At 48.4% G+C, this 25,220-nt stretch overlaps 1 protein-coding gene across 3 annotated transcripts in view; it reads right to left on the bottom strand.

The window, feature by feature from the left end:
• Positions 1-2,697: 2,697 nt before the first annotated feature.
• adkb (adenosine kinase b) overlaps positions 2,698-25,220 on the bottom strand; it is a 90,862-nt gene continuing 68,339 nt past the window's right edge. For all 3 annotated transcript variants that reach the window (XM_080021734.1, XM_080021735.1, XM_080021736.1), the window contains 4 exons: positions 13,543-13,578; positions 10,428-10,548; positions 3,478-3,564; positions 2,698-3,169 (listed from right to left, as the gene is read on the bottom strand). In XM_080021734.1, the coding sequence (XP_079877860.1) occupies positions 3,045-3,169; positions 3,478-3,564; positions 10,428-10,548; positions 13,543-13,578 (369 nt within the window). In that variant the 3' untranslated portion in view covers positions 2,698-3,044. The remainder of the gene's footprint in view (positions 3,170-3,477; positions 3,565-10,427; positions 10,549-13,542; positions 13,579-25,220) is intronic.

Genomic DNA, 25,220 nt, shown 5'->3' with positions numbered 1-25,220 from the left:
GTTCATAGAAATATATTATAAACATCTATTTATATTACACATGTTATATCATAACAATAATTATTCAGAATTATATCATATATTTAAAGTATTTGATCAAAATATTCTAACAATTTAAATCTGCAGTGCAAGCTCCATATATTAAAGCGGCATAATCCGTCCGATTATTTAGTTCAAAAATCCCGCGTTGAATACTTGAATTAGCTGGCACTTTACGAGAATCATCCGTTCAATGTTCCCCTGAACGGCGTTTGCGTCGGTGGCGGGGTCCACCCTTTGCGGCAACAAGTGAGAGGCGGCCGCGGCGAGTTGGATGAAACCAGCGAAGCGAGCTCCGGTCCGGAAACCGTCGATATGGATGAACATTCACAAAAAAAGAACAGCGCTCCCGGATGAAAAGATACTCCCGACCACTTGGAGGTGTCCGAGAAAGAACAATAAATCGATCGACACCAAGGGCGAACCCAGATGTTCAAAGGGAAAAACATGGTTTCAAGCGGAACTCTGGGACTTGTAGTGTCATCCACCAATCACAGACCATCTGACGGATTACAACTTTAACGTTAATAGTATTGCGTGTTTGTTGTGGGTTTTTTTTCCATCATACCGAGCAATGCATTGATATTATGGGAAATATGAACTTATATTTATGTAATAATCGTGTTCAGGCAGCCGTAAGCAAAACAGGATGCGGAGGGTTTGCTCAACAAATTCTTGAACGTCAATGTAAGTTATGCCTAGAATGTAAAATGGAAAATTGCAAACTGCAGGAACTCCGTCTGATGCTATTTAATGAGCCACAGTCGCGAGAGGGTCCGTTTGCAAACTCTTCTGACGAGAGATGAACCCTAGTCTGGTCCCTTTCACGATGTCATGTCATTTTCACGCCGTCGTGTCCTCTGGTCAATTTAACATGCAGCAATACCTGAATAATTCAGGACATCGCCATTCCCATAGGATCTTTAACAGCGTAGCGTTCAGTCCACTCTGAGGAAATCATTTATGGACTCGTAATGTCTATAAAGCTGAATAATACATGCCAGTTAAATGGACACCGACTTGAATTCAGATACATTTATTTTTGCGATACATCAATTGCAAACTAACATAACTCCTTCTGACCATTTGCTTGTTTTTGAGGTTTTGAGGTTATTATAGATGTATATATTTATCCCAGGATGACGTGGCGGTGCCAAGTGAGAGTTCCGCGGTGAACTTTTGAGGGTCCCCGGGACATGGCGCGCCACCCCGGGCCCCAGCAGGTCGGGTCCAGGGATAATTTGAACCGGAGCATGTGCCACTGCAATCTTCCCACCCAACCCCCTCCCCATCCCTCCGTATTGTGGCCCCTGCCAACTGCCACACTGGTGCTCACAAACACTGCGGCCCATCTGTGGGGCAAACACCGGCCAGGTCCCTGGCACCTCCTCCGCCGCCTTTTCAAAGAAAAAAAAAAAAAAAAAGGCTTTGGTCGGTCAGAAACACAAGTCAAGGCCAATGCTCAATAGCCCAGTTGTTTGGTATTATCTTTTAAAGTTGTCAAGAGCGTCTTGGATCTGGGCTGCTCTGGGATAAAATAAAATCAATTCAAAAGAACCATTGAATGTATTTGTTTTAATAATGAAAGAGGAAAGACTGAGAATTTGAACTTGTGTCGGCTTATCGTTTGCTTTTCCTCCCTCTTCATTTTCATTTAGCGACACAAAGTTTACTTTGAAAAAGTGTGAAAAATATGCTCAGTATCTCCGTATTGTGGCAAGTCTTCTCATTACTTAATCATGGCTCCCTCTTTTTCTGTTTGTGTTTTGCCATCTGTCATTTTGAGAAGCAAATGAACCAGCTGCCATAGAGTGTGATCTTGCCCAATCAGTAATGTGGTCCTTTTCAAAGCGCATCTGCGTGAAACCTTAAAATTCAGATTGGAAAAAAAAAAAAAGTGTCTCAAAGTTGTTAATAACATTTCGGCTGGAGAATGTTTTCACCTAGACGCCTCCGATTACCATAAATGCATAAACTGCGACTTATTACCGAAAACACAGCCCTGGTACCGAGAGGGAGGACAACCCTTTCTGCAGATATGGAACCGTGCTCGAGAAACAAGAATAAATACCACCCAACAGGTTGTTTTCTGGCAGTTCGGAGCACTTACACCAGGACAGACGGGAGCGGTATAAAGTGGGTTTTTTTGGGGGTTTTTTTTTTGGGGAGAGGGGGTAGTGAGACAGTCTAGGGCTGTGTTCGTCCACGGGAAGTGGGAGTGGGCGGGGACGGGCCTCTCCCTCTGATCTTTCTCCTCCAACCCCCCCAGCGACAGCGCCGCTGGGCACCTGGGATCCCCCCCTCATTTTCCCCGTGATAAACGGCCCCCTTGCGGCCGCGAAGCCGGGGCTCCAGGCTCCACCAGTGACCGCTTAGGACCCCGCAGGGCCACCGCGGAGATGGTGCGGCGCAACGGGGAGGCGCGGGCGGTCACCGGCGGGGTTAAGCCGTCCATTATCCCGACAGTGATCCTGAAGTGATTATGATGGAACAGCTTCCTTATCAAAGGAAAAAAACAAACAAACGAAAAAAACAAAGCCTGCGCACATTGGATTTTCTTTTTCTGTGGCTTGGAGGTCGAGACACACAAAGATGGTTTATTTCACCAATGCAAATATTTTGACCAATAAAATATCAGAGGAATTTTGGTCTTCTTATCACATAGCATAGACACCCGCGGTGAATTTATTTCTGTAATAACAACAACAACAACATGTCAGATTTCAGCTGAAGACTCAACGCTGGTGCCAAATCCAAACAAACATCTGTGGACACTTAAGACTTAAAGGCGAGATAATGAATTACTTCCATGATATGGCACGAAAAAGCTAAGCAGCGGTAACTGAGCTCTTTATAACATCTGACCGATATCTGTTGATACACTGAATCGGCAACAAGGAGTCACAGGTAGTTGGAAATAGGTATATGTAAAAAAAAAAAAAAAAGCAAAGAAACGGACAAACAGTTTTGAGTCGCGCGAGAGGCAGCGCAGCGCCCGGGGCGCGTCAATGGAAGTCGGGCTTTTCGGGGAAGGTGCAGCCGGCTCTTCGGATGATGACGTTGGCGGCGTAGTGTCCGGCGCGGATGCACTCCTCCAGCGGCTTCTCCCGCACCAGCTCCGAGAGGAAGCCTGGAGGGAGGGAGGGAGGGAGGGGCAGGGGAGCGGGTGAATGGCAAGTTAATTACCGGCGCAGCGATGGATGACGGTTTATGGGAGACAGGAACTAATTTGGCAAAGAGGGAAAAGTCTGTTTTCACCGGTATTGTGACTTAAAGGAGGTTTTATTTGCGTGCGGTGCTTTGATCGACAGGGACGCAATGGAAACAGCGGGGCAAAAACGTCACGCCCGCATAACCTCGGGGCGACCCCCCCCCCCCCCCCCGGACGGGAAATGGACTTAGAATTAACACCGTATTGAGAATCATTAGCGCCACTACCTCCCACGAAGGCGTCGCCGGCGCCGTTTGTGTCCACGATGTCGTTCTGGTCGATGTCCAGGACGGGGAACATGGTCGCCCTCTCACCTGCGGCGGAGGCAGAGACAGAAGGGACTGTTAGTTGAAGTGGAGACGCAGATGATTGCCTCCTTCCTGGCTCCTTGCCACCCATCGCCATGCTGCAATGCATTATTCATCCATCATTTCCCTCCGCGCGTTTTTTGGTGAAATTTGTCAATAAAAGGTCACGCGATGCCGAGATGAAACCTGGGAGTGCAGGCAAGGTCAGGGAGTGGTAAGAATGGACAATATGTTTAGAAACACGGCGAAATATCCAAATCCTAATGCGCGATTCTCTCAGAGTCGTAAACTTATTCGTAACTAGAAGTTTCTCGCTGTAAAGAATACACAAAACAAAGGTTTGCCCGAATCCTAGCTTCGGATCGACTTCAGACTCTGTTGTAGCTCGTCGCCCGCAAGAGTCATTTCCATGATATTTCAACCAACAGCGTGAATGTAATTGACAAACAAATGCCAAAGTATCTGAAGCGGCACAGAAGATCACGGTGACAACAGCGCAGGCTTGCTTCTCAAACACTTCAGTAAGCGATGCGTTTCTCACCACTTACACTACAATAAATTAAAAGTACAAAACAGTAGGCACGGTAATCACACACCCGCGACGTCTATGAATCCCGAGCCAAGTGCCGTAATAAGAGTGTGAGGCACTGAGTAAGAAACATCACAAAGCCAGATCTTGTTAATTGATTTGTCTTTGACGGATACAATTGTTCCGACGCTCAATGGAACATGCGCTTGAAAGAAACCTCCCGTCACAAGAAAATAAACAATCCACCAGATGACAAATTCGGGAGAGGGTAGAATGACATTAAACCAGCAACTCATGTCAGAGAAACCTGACCCCCGCCCCCACACACACACACACACACACACACACACACACACACAGCCATCAAACAAGCCCAGGTTTCTGGTGCCGACACTAACCTTCAAAAAGGTGCGGGAGACAAAAGACTGACATGTGGATGAAAGGAGCACGAAGGAGGCTGACAGACCTCTTATTGAGGGAAACAGGGCGGGAGTTTAAGCAGACACGAGGAGGGGAGGAAAAAAAAAAAAAAAAAAAAGGGAAAAATAAATAAATAAATAAATAAATCCACAAAAGTAGTTTAATGAGGCCCCCCGCTAACCCAGCCGTGTCTCACAGAACTTTTAACTGCCGCAGACAAAAAAACAAAACAAAACAAAACAAAAAAAAAAGCCCCCGCCTTATCAATCCGATAACATTTCGGTGTCGACGTGCACCCCGTGCTGTTCAGAGGGAGGACTTTAGGGAAAGCCGCACACCGCCGCGTGTTTGATGGTAAAAAAGCTTGAGAGAGAAAAAATATAAAAATAAAAAAAGGCACTTGATATGCATCTTCCGGCAACAAGTGCACATATGGCGCAGGCGGTGTCCACAACGCCCCCCCCCCCCCCCCGAAAGCGGCCGATCGTCCCCGTCGATAATAAATGACAGCGGGCTGGGATCTTTTTAGGATGGGCTAATTAGGGGACATAACGACGCCGCCTCGTTAATGTCGCGGACGAACGACCCCCCCGTCCCTTTAACGTGATTAAACGCGCGTCCTGCACGTAAAACGTTCCGTTTAATAACGGCGCCGTTTCCCGTCGATTATCCCGCCGTTGGGAGACGGCGGGTCGAGCCACGCGGGGGGGGGGGGGACGGACGGACGGACGGACGCACGCATTTTGATGGGCCGGCGAAATGAGAACCGCCCTGGGAGTGTGACGCAGATTATCATGCACAATTAGAAACTGGTGCGACTGCTGTGCATCTGGTGATCAACAGACCAATGAATTATTCCGCGGCTAAATATATTTACACAGCTTAAACAACGCACAAGCTGTCCGGGGTATGTGGCACGGAAATAGAACCTTTTTCTAAATAGAACACCACGGGGCGCTTTCGCAGACGGGGTTTAATTTCAATCGGGACTTCGATAATCCTACTTCAGTTAATCCAGAATATAAAAAACATGCCTCTCCGAGATGTTGCTTATTTTGAAATGAATTCGCTCTAAAGAGTCGTCCAAGACTCAGGTCACGGAGGACGAGTCGGCTCCTTCCGTCTGGCCTGGTCTTCATCCAGATCGTCCACGCTCTCTGCTGTCGCCTTAAATAAACCTTGATTTAAACCTTAATTTAAACCGTCTCTTAGATGTAGATTGGATCTCATCTTACTTCTGGAAATCAGATTTTTTTTTAAATTTAACCAAGACTAGGGCAAGTCTAAGACTATTAAACAATGAGTGAGAGTTTCCATTAGTCCAGATTAAAAGTGTGATTTAGTCTAAGACTTGGCCTAAATGTTTTGTTTTTTTTGCTTAAAGAAAATAACAAGTGTGAAAGGACTTAATGTGGGTTTGAACAACGGGATTTGTTATTGATTTGAAAACTACGGGGTTATTACGGAAATGGGTTTAAAGTGGCGGAACGATTTTAATTCCACACCACGGCACATAAAGGCCCTGGCCGTCGGTGAGAGCAAATTCCAGCCGTCACAACGCGAGGAGGCAGGCAAAAAGGGTAAAATCTCCAGCCGATGTTCCTGCGCCGCGGAACAAAGGCGCTGGCAGGCAAACTTCAGGGGATCCGCCGCGGGGTCGGACTTTGAACCGGAGGGTAAATGTAATGGAGGCACTCGGAACGCCAAGAGGGCGCGCAGAGAAATGGCCTCCGACAGCACAGACCGACGCCACTGTGGAGCCGCAGGGCTGGAAGGCATCCGGAAAGCGCTGGTGGTGCCGTTCTGATGCCAACGGACCAAGGAGAGGTTTTTTTGGGACCTGGTTATCAACCCCCCTCCCCCCCCCCCGCCCCCAGCTCCTCACTGACAAATCACACATCTGCATTATTCGTTAAAAGACACTCCTCAGATCCTGGGAATCCAAGGAGCCGTGGAAACTTTTCCCGCAGTTCCGAAGATAAACTGGAAAAGAGAAAGCGACACCCGAACTTGCAGGGCCCGGTTGGCAGTTGTCCAACATGCGAGTATTCAGTCAGTCGAGTCAACAGACAAGTACATTACCAGCCGACAACGTCATAGGCGAGTAGAAATCTGGATTAAAACAAAAAAAAATATATATATATATATACATTTAAAAACGCATTTTGACACATCCGTCTATTTGCTATCATGTGTGTGAGACAGTGTCATTCGCAGGGAATTGAGCGTCCATCGCCGCGTCAAAAAAAATAGCGCAAGAACCACCTGAGTCAGCGTTTCCGCCCACGGACGTCCACAGAACCCCCTTTGACAGAAATGATTGCATTTATACAACACGCTGGCTCGGGTTACGCTCCCTCAGATCCCGGGCCACGTGGAACAAAGGGGCTCATTGGCGAGAACTCTCATGGACAGTATGTGGACGCGAAGTGAAAAAAAAACAAAAAAAAAAAAACCCCTGATCCGCCATGAACGGCGGGGGTCCCTGCCGTTTCATAGCGTCCCTGAAAAGTGGCGATTCGTTTTTTGTTTTTTTTTACACCTGAGTGTCATGGCGGCGGCTCCATTACTTTAAATCGTTAAACCTGTGTTCACGTCGTTGGATTCAGTGAAAGCGAAACAAAGACCCTTTGATTGATAGCGGTTTGGTTAATGGAACATTCGAAGGTAGGAACTCGCTGCAGAACAAGAAACTGCCGCGACTTATTGTAATATTTAACCGTCATTAAGCTGCAATTGTGTACTTTTGCTAATTCACTCTTCTGCGCTCCCTCATTAAGCCCGTTGAATGGCAGTGATTAAACTCTACACATTCTTGCAAGAAGCAGCTCTTTAAAAAATGAGTATCAATTAGCCCCTTAATTATTAACTATTGTTTTTTCTTTTTTTTAACAATACCAATTTGCCCACCGTAGTAACATGAAATTCCCAACCTGGAGGAACGCCAATGTAAATGAGGCAACCTCAGTTTTATTGGAAAACAATCACGTCCAGCATCGATTGTGTCGACTGTGAAATTATTACACCGCTCACTTGATAGAAAGACAAATGTCATTGTGATACGATAGCAGGCAACGCAAAATGCAAATTAAAAATGTATCCAAAATATTATTAAAAATGTAAATTGTTGGCAGGGAAACGCGCTGAAAATTGTTTAAAAAATAAAAACAAATCCAACCACTTCAAAGGCTCCACTTTATAATCAAGATAAATTCAGCAATTAAGCACTAAATGAATTGCGGCCTGCCAAGTCGACGGAAATGCCAAATGACTGCTTTGCTCCTTGGCGTGTTTCAAAGTATACAGCGGAATTTAAACGCGATAACACGGCGAAAAAGTTGCCTGAGCGCACTGGAACCATTCCCTTTGTGTTTTAGGCCAAAGTCTGACGGGGGGGGGAGAAAAAAAAAGCCTGGAAAAAAAAAAAAAAAAAAAAAAAAAGCGGGATATTACCACTTTCTTGGCAAACGCGACAGGTTAGACACGACTTGACATTCAATCTGTTTCCTTATCATAACCAGCATCTTTATTCACAATTCAGTTAGAAACCCCCCCCCCCCAAAAAACCAGTACACCCGCAATTACTGTAACCACAGTCAAAAGATCATCACAGAGTAACATCCTTCAGTGACAGTCGAAAGAAAACACTTCAGCGTAGGACGGAGAGGAGGTCACTCACGCAGGCGCAGCTTCTAATTGATTCCATGTTTTTTGGGAATATGATATGAATGAATGAAAACAGTGGGATTTTCTCCCTTTTCTTTTTCGAAGATCACCGTAAGATTTCTCCTCAATTATATTAAAAAAAAAAAAAAAAAAAAGCCGCAGGGGGGCCTGGGTTACTTTGAAGGTGTACTTTTGGAGCGCAGCCAAGTTGGCACAGCCAAGTCACGTGCACTTTTAAAAGCGGACGAATCGCGGCGCCCCGTTCTTCCGAGCAAAAGCTAAAAACGCAAAAAGTCTAAAAACGCTGACCGAGCAATAAGACCGCTGTCGTCGTCCTCGTTTGGGAGGCCGTATCCGCTCCCGCCGAAACAGCCTCGCCTCGGGGGCCGTTTGCGTGCCACGCTCAAGTCCACCCCCGGAAACGCCTCGCAAGATAAATAAACAAAATAAAATAAAAACGTCGGGCCGCCGCGCCCCCGGAGAGCCCTAGAACCCGCTGAGCAGCCGACGCGAGCTTCATCACGTCCTTATCAGCGATTAGAGCAGCGGCGCCGACGATGATCGTTTATTAGATCTCCTTCGCCGTTCGGGTCCACGGCTCAGCGATCTTAATTAGCGCTTTAATGGGTGTATAAGCAAAAAAGCCCGGTGTAGTTCAGCGGTGTCGGTGGCAGCGAGATAAAGGAGTGCTCCCTCCTCCCCACCCCCGCTCCCAGCTCTCTCTATAAAAAAAAGAAAAGAGAAGTGACACGGTCGGGCGCAAGGCCGGTTGAGTCTGCAAATGAAGGGTGGGAACAAAGATAACAATAACAAATTGACATCTCTGTCTCGGCGACGGGTACCACGGGGGGAAAGCATTCTCCCCGTCCTTAATCACCGTGAAAGGGTTTAACGTGACGCGCGGCGGCTGGCGAATGATCAAATCCTGACAGGGGGACAAATTGCAAACAAAATGAGAGATCAACTTTATTAGAGCGCCGCCTCTGGGAAATGAAAATCTTTAATTCTCTTTGGCGTTGACGCCTGACGCCTCGACGTTTATTTGGCTGGCGCGAGCGACAGGGTTCAGACGGGCGGCGTCCTACCAGCGGCTGCAAAGCGCCGCGCGGCGGCACGCGCGGCCGCATTCATCACGTCCGCCTTTATGGCGGGCGTCGCAAACACGGCGTCCCGTCTGCATCCATCATGCGCTTTACGTCAAGGCGGCGGCGGCGGCGGAGCGACGAGAGGAGCGGGCGGGAATTATCCATCACGGCGAGACACCTCCGGGACGAGGGATCGCTTCATTCCCCTCATCAGCGCACGGCTTGCCGCCTTCCACCAAAAAAACCTTTCTTTAAGAGCCTCGTAAAAGAGGAGTTACTTACAATAACGCCACACTTCCATTATTCACCGCATCGGAAGAATCTGCAGTTTATCGCGGGCCCCAAAAGTACCGTTTCCCCTACAATTCTCTTTGGTGGAATTGTTTGGGCACGGTGGCAAATTCCTCTTAAGTCCCGTTGTGATTCAAATTTTGTTTTTTTTAGCGACTATTAATTCTACTTTCACACACGCTGTGGTGCAAGGAGACGAGAAGAACGGCGAGAGAACCCCCCCCCCCCCCCCGGCGTGGCGTACAAACCAAAGCGAGGGCTCCCGGCGGGAACCGGGAACCGCACTCTCCCCCCCGTTTCCCCGCCGCCCTCTGCAACGGGAGTCCTCGCCGTGTCCACGAACAAATGCGGCCCTTGTATCGCGGAGATCGCATTCGACCGGGAACCGTGTTCGCAAACCTCCCCAAGGTCGTGCTGCCCGCCATTTTTTTTTGGAGAAGAAAAGGGAGGGGAGGGGAGGGGAGGGCGGGAGGGGGGTGATGCATTAAAAATGGCTGAGGACCGTCCTGGAATCCGTCCAAGACAAAGTTAGGAGTGCTTCACAAATCAATGCCCGTTACCTCCTCCGCACTCCTTTTATACTCTGAAATGACAAAATGTGGTGCAAGCATTCTGGGTTTTATTCTTTCCCTTTTTTTTTTTTTTTTTTTAAACATCTGGTGTCAATATCGGAGGTTTAACTTCAAAGAAATTACTGACGCCATTCATCTCTCTTCAGTCAGCAAACTATCACGTATTTGGCAACATTCTGCAATCTGAAGACAGGGGTTTTCAGCGAAGGGTAAAGACGTCGGGGCGGCGGGAATAGCCCCGACGGCCTCCGGTCGGGGCGTCAGTGCGACAGCGAGATAAGCAAACAAACGTGGGAGAAACCGTACCGGTATCGATGGTCGCCGCGGTGTCGTCCTTGCCCTGGGTGAACACCACAATCCGCTGCCTCGCCTTGTTCACCTTGGGCAGGTCCTGGGCCTTCCTGGCGATCTCCGCAATGTCACCGGTCTGCGAGGAACACGGAGCAGAGGGCGAAGTCCCGCCGTTAGCCGGATGAACGCAGGGATCAGAGGCAATTTCTCGGGACTTAATCAAGGATCACAAGTGCCGCCCGAGCCGAGGCAGGTCAGCGCTTCTCGGCTAATATAGATCGGGCGATAATGAAAATAGATGCGTTGGAAAAAAACCAAAAAACAAACAAAAAACAAAAACATTTTAAGAAGGTTGGATCAATGGACGTGCTCAATGTTATTGTTGTAAGAGAATTAAAGAGGAAGAGAAAGCAAGAATATTCGAAAGGCACACTCCCTTAAGTGAGATGGGAATAGCGGCGTGGTGATACGCGGCCGTCGGTTAAGGCTTCTTGTGTGAGATGCATGCAGTGTATCATGGATATCTCTCATCAGCATCTGCACAGAATGGATATTCGCCTGGAGACGACACAACTCTCCGGAGTGCCTGCCTTTGATCATGAGGGGGATAAAAAGAAAAAAAAAAAAGGCACCCCACACTTGTCAGTGCTACTTTATTATTAACTCATCATGATGCACTGTGAGCAGGTGGAATATCTTCATCGCCATCTCGCAGCCTTTGCATTTTGCGATACGCCGCGCAGAGAGCCGGCGTTTAGGGCCGCGGACACCTCCGAGCGTCAGAATCTGGGGCCGACCCCGGAGAACCTTCGGGCCGAGCAAATACTGCGGGATGGGAGTAATCGGAGAGATAGGCTCTAACCCGGCACCACCGGCTCCACCGCCTCACTCAAGCCAATGAGGTTTAACACCTCTAAATGCTTCCCAAACGTCCTTTAATCAGCCCTAAGAGGTCCGGGGAGACCTTGGGCAGAGGAAAAATGGGTGTAACACTCTAAGTAAGTGCTAATGGTGAGGTTAATACAGAGGCTGTTAGCAGGCAACGGCAAAAAAAGCAATTTGTCACTGTGACTGAATGTTACCACAAGCACTCCTCCAGACACCGAATGCAAACCGCACAGGGCTCCGGCACATTGTCACCCGTCGGTTTTATGTTCACTGACATAAAAAGGCACTAAGCTAAGGTTTAGGACCTAAAAGGTTCTAGGGTAAGAGGTGGCGGGGTAAGAATCACGTCTATTTAGTATGTGGAGCGCAGCCACGCACATACACCAAGCCTTTCCTTAATAGAAATGGACAGACGACTTACCGGCCATCTTCCTACGGCAGAAACATGAAAAAAATAACAACAATAAATAATAATGCATAGGCTTGTGAGGCAACCATGAACTATGAAATGCTTCATAAGGGTGTAAAATTCCATTTCTCCATTGAGGCCAAAGAGAAATTGATCGTCTTCGGCGCAGGCTGTGCGTGAAACCTGGCCAGGGAAAGATTCAATTACTGCTGCACTGCAGATATTTCTTTGAGCATTTAAAGAGAACGCTGATCGGCGTTTTGAAACAGGGTTTATTAGAGTTTATTTAGGCTATAAAAAAACGGCTGCGCAAATTGCCGTTATGACTCTGTTCAAATAGCGCCACGATTCATAAATTTTAAATGTAATTGGGATTTCTAACTCTGAATATTTGGTTTTATGTGCTCCCTGGTAATGATATCCACCTACATCAAAGCTCGACTCTGGAAGGAAAATCCATACAACCCCCGACCGTTTAAATTTAATGAATTAAATTTTAAATGATTAGCACTGGACTCGAGAGACAAATAATGTTCCGTATATAACTTTGACACCATTTTACTGTTTGGTAAATCTGTTGTTAACAGAGTGCTGATGTGAAAGGCTGATTGCAGTTAGGGAGTATTGATCTCTAGCCCGTGTATTTATTGACACCTAAATTTTGCCAAGGCACAGCCATGGGGGCATGGGTTGTAAAACGCCGAACCAAACCGTTATCGACAAGTGATGATACATTTGAGAAGAAACCTCTTTGAACCCCCAGCCATCGAGAAATAAGTACACGCTCGTGGTGTTAGCCGAGAAATCACATTCATCCGATGCAATTTTGCAGAGTGTTCTGGCAAATCAAGTTGACATAGTAAATGTCAGACAATTGTTACTACTGGGAGAGTCTGCGCCTTGCCCTTTCTATTTATTTTTTTGTGATGCAAGCTCCAGCCTCGCCGCCCCCCCCCCCCTCCCCTCCCTCCCCTCCCTCCCTCCCTCCCTCCTCCCACCTCCATGCCTTCTCCCCTCTTAAACCTGTCACTGCCATCAGGATTGCATTTCTATTCCAGTCACGTTGATCACACCGTTAGTGATTCTGGATGACAATTATTCACACAGAGCACAGCCATATTCAAGGGAGCTCTACCTTTGAAAGAGAGCAGGCACTTAAAATATCTGAGCCCATTGCAAGACTTACACACAGGCTTTTTGTGGCTTTGATTACGTATTTATAAAGTAGGAAAAGGGGGTGTCTTTAAGAAAGAGCCAAATTAAAAAGCATCAAAAAAGGGGGCGACGTGAACATTCATTTGACACTTAAGGGGCAGCCACACTTAAAAGGAAAACAGTGCATATTCTATGGACTAACAAGCCCGGACATTTTCTCCAGTGATACGATCTTAAACCACAGGTGGCTGTAATTTGGCTATTACAGGACTACGGCGCTGTACAATTTTGATGTGGTGCTTATAGCAGTGACGGGGAGACATATCATCCCCGGGTGCAATGAAGCTAATGAGGAAGCTTTTACACCAGGCAACCTGACGAGTCCCGAGCCTGCCGAGGAAGGCTTGAAACCTTGCCCAACTTCTCAGCTTCCCAAGAGGCTTTTCAAAATTCAATAAATAACATCTGTAGGCGATGTTGGGTGCAGACCTAGCAGAGTGCGTCATAACAGAGAGCTGGCTGAACAAAGAAACCATGACGACTGCCAGGTTTCCATAGCAACTGCTGCAAGGCCTGGAGAGTATAATAGCACATCAATCACTGTCCAAAAAGAACTTCATTATCAGCAAAAAATAAACCTTTAGGATCTGTTTAGTGTGCAATTGCCAGGCAACTCACCTCAAAGCCTTGTCCGTCGGCAAACGTGGCCGCCTCCTGAAACGCAAACACAAATGTTCGGTTAATTACGGGGACACAAATAGAGCCGGATGTCACACTTAAGACACACTGCAAAGACATCTCACGTCTTCCAGCCACTCGCACGTGCGGCAGTGTTACATGAGGGCGGGTAACTCGAGCCGGTAGCCGGCGTGCCAACTCCTGATTTAGTAGGCATGCGGCCCACCCATTTAATCCATCGCCCCACTTCATCTCATCTTACAAGAGCAGCGGGAGATAACAAAACACCCGTCCGGCCCCGCAGCTACGAAACCACTAGTGAAACCTAAAATAATGCGCCGAGAGAGGCGGGTTGGTGGGGGGGGGGGGTGCGGGGGGGTGTCCCCTCGCGCCGAAATTCAACACCGGCGAAATTGCAATAATTCGTTCTTCTTCACCCCGATCGATGGCGGGAGCCAATCGGCGTCCGTCCCCGTCTGTAATTGTCAGACATCATGACGGACAACCTCGCGGAGTAAATCCACGTTTGACCCCGGAGAGCGCAATAAAGTCGATGCCACGATGCTAAATGATCCAATTATATGACGCTGTGTTTGCCTGATGGGGTGACCTTGGGGAGAGGTTGACACCCTGGTCCTCAAACAGGCGGGGACGAGATGACATGGAACAATAAGGTTACTGCTCCCTGGAGGAAAGGATCCAAGGAGCGGCCGCTCTGCCTTGGATCAACATAAGAGCGCCGGCGATATGTCAATTCATCACCCCCGCAGACAGACAGACACACACACAGACACACACACCACACACACCACACACACACACACACACACACACACACACACACACACACACACACAGTCTCCCAGGGACCTAGTCAATTAAGCCTACTAGTCAAGCTTTTTATAATGAATAAAGGTGAGTGGCCTCCCATCCCCCTTTTCTTCTCCAATCCATCGAGGGGCCGAGGTATCACATTTGTTTTCATTTATTTACAACCACATATTGACTTTTCTACCCGGGAACATTCCATCACAGGCGAGCGAGGAGGCATCTCGCAGGACAGCGCTTGAAAAATGCCTTGTCAAAACAGAAATGTTTCATCTCAAACTATTTGGAATGAGTTAAGAGAAGAAAGGGGGAACGAAAACGAGAGACACATATGAAGGCTGGATAACAACATGGATGGATGGCACACGTGTCTGTCTGCCCCCGCCCCGCCCCCCCATTCTCTGGTTAGCAACTAGAACATTTGCGGCGTGAAAAAAATAAACCCTTCGAGGGGGGAACGGGTGTGAGAAAAGATAATTGAAGCATTTCTTTGGGCTACCTGTGAGCAATGCAAGGCTTAGTATTAGTTTCTCATGGGCTGTTATAAAGCCTATATTTACAATAATATGTACGCGCTTACTACTGTGAGATTATCCACAGTCCCCAACATCGGTAAAGACGTTTTCGCCGAATATTTCCAGCGGCTGGCTGGCTCAGAGTGGAAGTATTGACGAGGCGATACGTCGGGCGGCGCACCTCACATGCGCTGACATGAATGTGAGTGGAGTGCTCTCGAACGGCGGCGCAGGCGTCGCCACAGCTGTCGCCACAATGACAAGTGCCTCCAGTGACATCTGGGCAGAAGCGGCGCAGGACGAGCAAAACCCGCGGAGAAGTGCGGATAAAGAGACGCCCGCCTGCCGGGGGACGCGGCCAAGTTGCGGCGTCCGAAACGTCCTAAGCGGAGGCGACGGTGCGGCTGTGGCGCACGTGGAGCACATGGGGGACGTGTGAGGAGACGCCGCCGCCGTTCCCATTGGGGGGGGCTCGTACAGTCAAAAGGGATATTTTTAGAGCGCTTACGCTAATAATCCAAAGCCCGGTCAAGATTGCCGGGGCGGGGGTGTGTGGGGGTGGGGGGGGGGTTGGCGGTTGGGGGGGCGGGGTGGCTGCTTCCGATTTTGCGCCAAGCAAAATACAAGCGGAAATACACCCTCCACACAAGGTCTTGAGATCTGGGATAGGGTTTTCTGCTCCACTTCGCTGGCCATTTTATTTGTATCGAGGAGAGAAGAGAAAAAGAGAAGAGAAATAAACGGAACCCGCAGCCGTAATTCCCTCATATTCCAACCAAACACGCGCCGCAAATGAAAGCTCCCCATTAAAATTCCTCCGTCTCTCGCGCGCCGGGTTCAAAATGTTTGGTCACTCCGACGGCGCCTTCTTCATATGCAGGGTTATTCGCGTCTGTAGCTCACAAATCGATACATCGCCGACGTGTTTGTCTTCATCCTCACAAGTTGTGGAGCGTACGTCAGGAAACAATAGTGAGGGGGAGAAAAAGAAAAGCTTTCAGCGTTTCCCAAAGAATCTAAATGAAGGAGGAAACCTTGGTGCTAAGGTTAATAAAAGTTGATAGGCTGCAAAGCGTAAATCCCCGAGGCCGCTCGGAAAACAGGCGTTTGCTTGACCGTGTTGGGCCGAGCTGATGCCGGGGCAGAAATTGAATTCTTCTTGACATTGTACGCGGGGGTCCGTGTGTGCGCCCGTGTGTGTGTGCAGGCGAGGGAGGGGGGGGGGGGGGTTATGAGGAGAGTGGCCCTGACACTTTGTTTACACCAAGACCAGCGCTTTCCTCTTCTTCCATTCTTGGCTTTGCAACAGTAGTTCGCTTCAAGAGACGTCTGAACCTCCAACAGTTTTTGTTTTTTTCAGAGTGAATCTGATCTCTGCAGTCCTGTGCAAAACAAGTATTTTCCATTGAGTCGAAGAATACATTGTGCAAAGATGGAGGGCAAGTTATTATAGGAACTGTTAAATATTAAGATAAAATAACCTGCAGGTGTCACAGCAGCAGGAGTTGACAGAACAGTTCAAGGCTAAAGAAAGAGATCAATAAATTATTATTATTATTATTATTATTATTATTATTATTATTATTATTATTAATAATAATAAGAATAATAATAATAATAATAATAATTATTATTATTATTGTTATTATAATAACAACAAATACAGAGAGTGCCGTCAATCAAATTACATCTTTCCTATAGCGCCTTGGGTCCATAGGTTGGAGACGGCTATATAGGATGTAAAACAGGAAACAGGAAATAAACCATAATAATAATAATAATGTAGCAATAATAATATGCAATGACGGTACTATTAACAATTGATATGTTGAAATATGCTACAGTACGATATAATATCTTGTTATAGCAAATATTTGCATGGCCGCATTGCAAAATATATCCATCAATAATATTGTGAGACAGTGGTATAGTAGTGAAATACTAATAATGCCCTTATGACACAGTACTCAGATCATAAGGAAATGATGAAACGCTTACTATCCCTACAAGCGTCTCTGAATTTTATCCGGGATCTGCCTTTTAAACAAATCCACCATTTATCAGTATTTACCGATAAAGCGCCTGGCGCACGAGTCACGCGGCACTTCCTCGTTCTCCGCCGGCGCAGCTAAGGCGTCGCTGAAGCGCATAAGACAGACTTCATAAAACCCGAGCACAAACAACATCTGGCATTCAACTCGAGCACTTCCACCCAAATTACTACAGCACACGTTACACGCTGTGTGTGTGGGAGTCGAGGGGCAGGAAATAAGTAACTAATCAAGGTAACACTACCGGGGGGTGGGCAGGTAACCTTGAAGTGGCCCCGGCGGCGTCACAGTACGCGGGCTCTGGCTGGATGTGGGGACGCGGAAGCGGAAGCGCCAGGCCCCGGTGCCGCGGAACGGGGCGACGCTGCGCCAAAGACGTGCCCCATGCCAAGTACCCCAGGTGATGATTAAAATGATAATGCGGGCTGATGAGGGGGAGGCCGTCGGATGCTGCCGAGGGCGGATAAGGTGGGATGCTATCGACGAGTACCTCAATATCATCGAGTCTCACATCCCAATATCGTTATCGTGACTAATTATCGCACGGCTCTGTAGGATAACCACCCAGCCATGGTGGAGAGAACGCTGCTGGGTGAGCGCTACCAGCCACAAACACACGGGGGAACATGCAGCAGAGCGGCAGATGCTGCCCTCGCCGCCGCTGGGAATTTACCCAACATCAGGTGACGGCGTCACCGTTGTTCCTCCGAGCCGTTAAGCGGAGGCGTTTTATCTCAGCACGTTTCGTTTCAGCTGTTCCTCCTTTGAAAAAGAAATGCTTGTATTTTCGATAACTCTTGAGTTTAAAATGAGAGGGCCAGGCTCCTTAACGCCGACAGGTTTCAACTGACATGACGATACAGCCCGGTGGCAAGCGAGGGATTCCGTGGCGCTTTTCTAGAGCTTTCATTTCCGTTGACTGAACACTTTAAACTTGCATCCTGTGGTTTTTTGGGAGATCCACATCCTCTAATGCGCCACACCTTTCAATGTGGCCTTAACACTATTGAAACACTCACTAACTTGAAATTGAAACTAATTTTCCCTTTACCTGTGGCCATGTTCATTATATTAATTCCTTGTTGCAGAATCTAACATCAGTTTAGATTAATAGGATGGTTGCTTTAGGCGTCAACATAATTACTTTGAATACACAAAGCAGCATTTGAAGCAGCGGACTCACGAGGAATAATACAGACGCTGAATTTGCTTATTTATATGATCGGTAAATAACGACAAATGTGAATCAATGTTGGTTTACAACCAATCACATCCGGGGAAAAACAAGACGACGCGAAACAGCAGTGTCATTGAGGAAACGGCCCCAAAACGTGAAACTCCTAAAAATAACAAACAGATAAATACTTTCCAGGGAAACAGATTTACGAGACGTGTATAAAAAAAATAAAAAATAAAAAATAAAAAAAAGCATCGCGAGCGCGGGCCTGACTTTCGTTCGCCCGAGCCCAGTCCGACGGGGGTCTGCTCTGCCTCCGCTGTTCCATTACACACCTCCAAAAACATCTCTCTCACTCCGTCCGCGGGGGGGGCTATCGCAGAGCCCACGGGTGGGTGGGGGCACAGAAACTCACCACCCGGGTCCAGAGGTTAAACAATCGGAAACATGTGCGGGACATAAATATCGTCGCTGATAGCGATCTGAGAGGGTGGGTGGGTGGGGGGGTTTCGCGCAAGCGGTTCAGAGAGCGCAGGATGAACTGGCCGATAGGGCGGGTGGGGGCGTGCGGGGGTGTCTCCATGCGTGGAGGTTCTCCGGTGGGACTTAATGGAGGCCGTGGCAGCGGCAGTAGCAGCTCTGTGCAGGGGCCGGGTGTTATCAGCCTGGCGGCCTTATCAGCACTAAGGGCCTCTATCACACATCTCACCCCCTGGGCTTTAACACGGGGTCAGCGCACAACGCCGTCATGCCGGAGCCGCGGCTGTCTCACAAGGAGCGGGAGGAGAGAGGACGGGATCTCTCCTGACCTGCCATGTGCCGCCAATTAGAAAAGTATTCGCAACCAAACAATCGCTTTGGTCTCAGAGCGTAGTCAAATAAAAAAGTGTACGGCACGGTTTCTTTCCCCCTCCTGGCCCGCTTCCATTTTCCAGTCCTAAAAACGCACTCTGTGTTTTCATCCCGATGACTCAAGCAAGTTAAGTAATTAATTTCCATGTCTGGAATTATCTAATTACACATTCATTCTTCACGGTAGATAAAAACCAATCTCGCCACAAAAGGCGTTATCGGAATGTCTGATGAGGATGCACCTGATTTTCTCCTGCTCCGTCATAGCTTGTTAGCCGACTTATTCCGCAGACAGTCGGCTGCGGTTCCAGCAAACAAAAGGTCAGCAGAACAAATAGCATTTTTTTTTTTTTCCCCCCGCTCTGAATTGATGAGAACAGCGACCGTGCCCTCCTGTGTAAAATAAGCATATGAGCATTTGGCCTGCTCTATTTACCTCCTAATGAGAAACAAAGATCTGGCCTGGTGGGATTTGCATGGCTTACACAATGAAAAAAAAAAAAAAAAGGAAAAAAAACAACAAAAAAAAAAAAAAACAACAAGGAGAATAGGGGGAAAAAAAGCCCTTAAAATAATTCAAACCATTTGTGTACGAGGGAGACGAGAGCTCTGCATGAATAAATACATCCATACGAGGGTGGAGATGATGCCCAAGACGGTATCTGTTGATGTGGCCCAAGGTGGCCACTTGCCAGATGAGAAACAGAACTGCATGGAGGACATGCATTCTGCAAGGGCTAAACAACAGCATTTCACATGCACACACACAGCAGGGACGGGGAGAGGGAGAGGAAAATAACCGCAGGACCTTTCTATCTATCTCTATATTTGGCATGATGCAATCAAAGGGCCCACCATAAATTAGGTCACAAAAACATCCAATTTGTTGGGTTCAAGTGGGAGCGTTGGGCAGACTGAGCTTAATGTCTCCCCCCCCCCACACCCCCAAAAACAGGCCACAGGGTTTCCATGCTCCACAAAGTGCGACAAATATATGTGAGATTACGGCTCGTCAGACTGCGCTGATGGTACGTGTGTCATTCAGAAACCTGTAGGAATCTGCACACGGCGGGGGGAGACCACCGGGAGACCCCGGAACAATTACGGACAAAGGCCAGCCCTCTGTGCCGACTTGATGAGGATAAAAGGCTTGTGGAGTGTGTGTGTGTGTGTGTGTGTGTGGGTGGGGGGGTTGGTGTAGCAAACAGCCAGGATCCAAGGTTCCGCTGGGTCAGGAGGAAAGCCAGAAGGGCCACCGGGGCTGTCAGTGAAGCCCACGGGGTCTTTGGAACTTCGACGAGACACTGGCAATAAGCTGACATCCTGCGTTCGCGCCCGCTGTGACAGAAATACACTGGCCTCAGCGCCAGCACAGTGCAGGCACTATTGATCTGCTCCTAGTGCAATATCTCCTCTTACATCCATAATTATTCTCCTTCAGAGGACTGCGCCATGTGCCCCCGGCCGCCCGGCTGACGGGCTTTCCATCCGCCCCCCGGTTAAATGATGCTCTACGGTTTCACACCTTGCAAACCCCCATCCCAACCCAACCCACCCCCTCCCCGCCTCCCCTTGACCAGTGGTGTAACGGAACGTGGTTGTTCCGTGATCCGTACGGGTCCCCGGCGCGGTCCGGCTCGCAACGTCAACCGCGGATCAACCGAAAGATTTTAACCATCATAGTGAAATACAGTTTAACAGCCCCTGTTACTTTTTTAAAGTAATGATTCCCTCAAACCCGATGCAGAGTTGCGGTGAAAAGAAGATAAAGACAGATGCGTGCTGTGTTTTACTCTGAAGCACAATGATTGGTTCGCGGTACGTCGCGCTATGCTGCTGCTACTTTACGACATTTCGGAAATGAGCTGCTGTGCCGCCGCTATGCGTCCACTCGTCCGCCATATTGGAGCGGTCAAGGGCCGCTGGTAAACAAATACAATGTGCATTGAGAGATGCAGACTTCGACTGGAACTCGCTTCAATTTTGAACCGATTTTCATGAAATTTTGATTGTTATAAACCTGAGAAATTGAACATGATACTGGTTACTCATTGGAATTAAATTCACTACCATGTTTACAGGAATGAGGTATCATGGGTGCCTCATATTGCACTTTAATTTAACAATTGCGTATTGAATATTTTATATATATTTAAGATTTTATTTTAACATTGGACGTCTTGTATGTTGTTTTCATCTAAGACCATAGGTAAAAGTTCCTTGCTTTAAGTGTTTTACAGAATAAATGGAAAGCGAAGTTATAATTGTCTCCCTTTTCTTTTTTTGCGAAAAATTATCCGATCCGTGACTCATAACCGTGAAACGATCCGAACCGTGAGTTTTGTGATTCGTTGCACCTGTACCACCCCCCCCCCCCCCCCCATCCCTTTGACCCCGGCATTTTAAGATATTTCATGGTTCAATCCCAGGGCTCAGAAAGGTGGCCCTGGCGTGGTACAATTTCAGCGGTTAGGCGCACTCCCTATGTGGGGGCCACAACACCTTCACAAGATACTGTGCAGAACGACCAGAAACACAATGAGGTGGCGGGACGGACAACACCTCCACTGGACAAAAGCATGGACAAAGACGCCGGCGCATTTATTGCAGCGGGCTTTTGTTTAAATGGCTCTGTTGTTGGGATCTGGAATGAATTCCTTTAAAAACCTGGGCGCATCGTGACTCAACAGACGAGTCACCGACTCTACTCGGCGCTAGAGGTCAATGTACTCCTGAGCTTCCGGAACGCGCGTGACTCATCCCCGAAACGGGCGCGTTCAATTTAAACCCCATCAGCCAATTGGCGCGTCCGGAGAAACGGGAGCTCATACGTCACCGGGGGTCATTACTTATCTTCCCTCTGCGATCGTCCCTCTCGGCGAGGTTTTAGCCTGTGATTTTGGGATCTTCACCTCGAGCGGCAGTGAGGAGCACATCTTCAGCTCTGTGTGTGTGTGTGTGTGTGTGTGTGTGTGTGTGTGTGTGTGTGCTGTCATGGGGAAATTCTCCCCCCGCCCCACGTCTCATTGCGAGAACCCCCCTCATGTCCTCGGGGGGTCTTGAGTGAACTTGCCGTCACCCACACATACTGACAGCGCGGAGCACGCACTTGCACAGTCCTGCACACATCACCGCGGCGATAAACAGCCACGGGCCTCGCCACGCAGATAAAGCTTCCCAGCAGTCAGTCAAACAAACAAAGCCGGATGACGAATCCGCCGAGAAGTTAAGAAATGACGCCATGTCACCCGCGTATCTCAACCTGCTTCTTAACAACAACAAAAAAACACACGCACGCAAGCACAAACGGGCACGCACACACACACACACACACACACACACACACACACACACACACACACAGACACACTTCAGCCTGTCCTGGAAAAATCATTACAGCCCCCCACCCACACTCCAACCTCAACCCCCCCCTCCCCCAAGCCGACACCTCACACACTGCATGCAGATGGAGGAAAATAGGGCTGGGAGCCAAAAATGCCTGTGGGGCTTTTCATGACAATAACCTTCTGTAGAGCTGCTTGTATCCCTTTGCCTAGATCACGGGAAGGTGCTGAGGGACGGACGGGAAGATCACCGCGCAAAATATCAGGTGAGGCAAATTTTCACGAGTACAGACGAAGAAGAAAATTTAAGTCATTTCCCTCTCGTTGCCGGCAGAGCTGGTGGGCTAAATGCTATTTTTTTTGGCGAGTTGAAGTACATTAATACACATGCCTGCGCCATTTACACTTTGTTGTGGAAAAGGATTGGACGGCGAAGGAAGGCATGTCAAGCTCCTGTACGGGGGAGGTACATAACGTCCGTGACGGAGTGGAGAGGAGGCGATGAAGGCTGTGGGGGTATTGGCTGCGGGACAAAAATCTAATGCTCCTCATCTGTGGTGCCATTTCATTAGGGGATACACATTCTTTCGAGCTATCTAACTATTACTCTTGCAGCCCAAACAAATAAAAAGGGCCAATTGCTTAAAATGATCTCAGTGGAGACAGCTATGAATCCCGGCTTACGGAACATCAGTCAGGGTGATTAATTCGCTCTCAATTAATCGTTCCATTTGTCTATGATATGACTTAAAATTCCACAATACAAAGCCTGCGGTAATGGTCCAATCCCCTCACCCCCCTACCCCCATTGTGTGGTTTATCTCTGATGCTCAAATGGCTCAAAAAGCAAATTGTGGCTAATTTTAACGGTGAATCCACTGGCATGTGGTTTTTCCAGCGATAATGATTCCCTCACTCTGGTCTAATTAACTGTAGCCATTAAATAGAGGGAAATGTAATGCCCTGGGTTCCATGTCAGGTAGTCAGAATAGGACGGCGCAGGAGGACTCAATTAGGTGCGCTGTTCCCAGGTTATCACACGACATGTTTGCCAATTAAGTGAAGCACCGTCTGATGATCTTCGCTTTGCACAAAATAAATAAAGAATCCATCGTCACCATGATCTCAGAGTCCCTGGCACCATAGTAACCGCAGCGCTAGCCTCTCCACCTCTCGAACAACAGAGGAGCAGACACTTCACAATGCCCCAAAAAGGCAGTAATTACAGGACGGATGGGAGACTATTACATAAGCAGGAGGCTTCCGATAGGCCAGGCAGACATGCAGGCGGCCCCGTCAATGCCAGCTTTCAAACAAGTACCAGCAGGATCGAGTTACAGCAGAATTACCCAGAGCTGCCTCAGCCAGAGGCACAGACACATTTCAACATCCAAAGCAGGGAAAACACAAAGCAAAGATACACCAGTGACTGTTGGCATTGTGGAAGCCGCCGGTGTAGAAGACTCCATCAAAAGAGAATCGTAATCTCCCTGAAATAAGATCCCAATCATGGCAATTAAGAGACAATTTTGGCTCACGGCATTTAATCCGGTACTGATGAGGGGAATATCTAACCTCCTCCTCGCTGAAATCAGATTTTTTTATAAAAGACTTACTACTTTTTTCGATTGGCTTAGTTGAAAGACGAAAAAACACAGACTTGATGTGTTGTGACTGTGGGAGAGGGGAAGAGAGACAGGGACGGGCAGACACATTAGCCTTCCCTCACAGCATATTCTGCCAGGCTACAGGAGTCAGTCTGTGTAATCCCGACTGTCACTGACTTGTTATGAAAGCATCACGGGCTCAGGCTGATCCATGACCAAGGGGAAGGGGGCGGGGGGGCGCACTGCGAGAGAGGGGCCGGGGCCAGGCGGTGGGAATGGGATGGAGGGGGGGTGGGACACAGGCCTGTTGCCTGTCACTCACCATGCACAGCCGCATGACTGCCAACCTTGTCTGGCTTTCCGCACCATGGGAGGCCTGGGACCTTCCAGTAGGAGAGAGTCACTCCCATTCACTTCAGCCGGCGGTCTGACGCACTGAGGGGCCAAAGGGGTCAAAACACTCACACAGGTCGTCCTACAGACCCCGCCATGACCTCCCGGCCGCAGCGACGAACAGTTGATCCGATTTCCATCGGATCGGTTACTTTGTCGGCCTTAGCTAGAGTCAAAGCAGGCAGCGCGTCTGGGCAGAGCGTGGAAAAAAAGATCTCTTTCAACAAATGTAGGTTGTAATTATCCTAACTCATTAAACTGTAATGACTGGAGGCGTGAGCAAACAACTTCTGCGAGCAGTACCAGCACCGCCCACCCGAAAAAACGCATAATCTTTGCAAATTGTATGCGGCGCTCCGAGCCAACGGTACCTCGCAACAATTAGAAAGATGGGGAGGGGTGCATGTGCAAAATAGGGAGGTCTGGTGGATCTCATGGAGGGGGCAGAGGAGAAGAGAGGGGGAAAAGCTGAAGTCAGCAGCGGTAATAAATCCTCAAATGCTGAGCGCTTCCTTCCAATCCTGTCCCGTCTTGCGGACCGCATTCTCTCGGCCCCTAACCCGAAGAAAAGGCTTCTGTTTAGAAGCTTTAGCGGCGGGGAGGCCAGTCAGGTCCAAAGACCGCCCCAACCCAACCCTTCCCTTCTTTTTTTTTCCCCCCTCCCCAAAAGGTGTAGTTTGTCCAGGCAATCGCCCCAAGCACAGCCAGTCACTCAGAAGACACTGCACTTCCCGGCAATGCCACAATATGCGAACACCGCTTGACCTCCAACTAACTACCCACTTCCCCACTGCCAGGAAGGGGGAAAAAATCAATAGATTAACTGGCATGAAATGGTGACACGATTAAGATGAGTGATTACAGGGCTAATTTTTATCTGTCTTTTTATGAGGCAGCAGCTAAGTGAAATG

This window comes from Zeus faber (assembly GCF_960531495.2).
Source record: "Zeus faber genome assembly, chromosome: 20".
Classification (NCBI taxonomy): domain Eukaryota; kingdom Metazoa; phylum Chordata; class Actinopteri; order Zeiformes; family Zeidae; genus Zeus; species Zeus faber.
The sequence above is the reverse complement of the archived record's forward strand: the minus strand, read 5'-3'. Positions and strand labels throughout refer to the sequence as shown.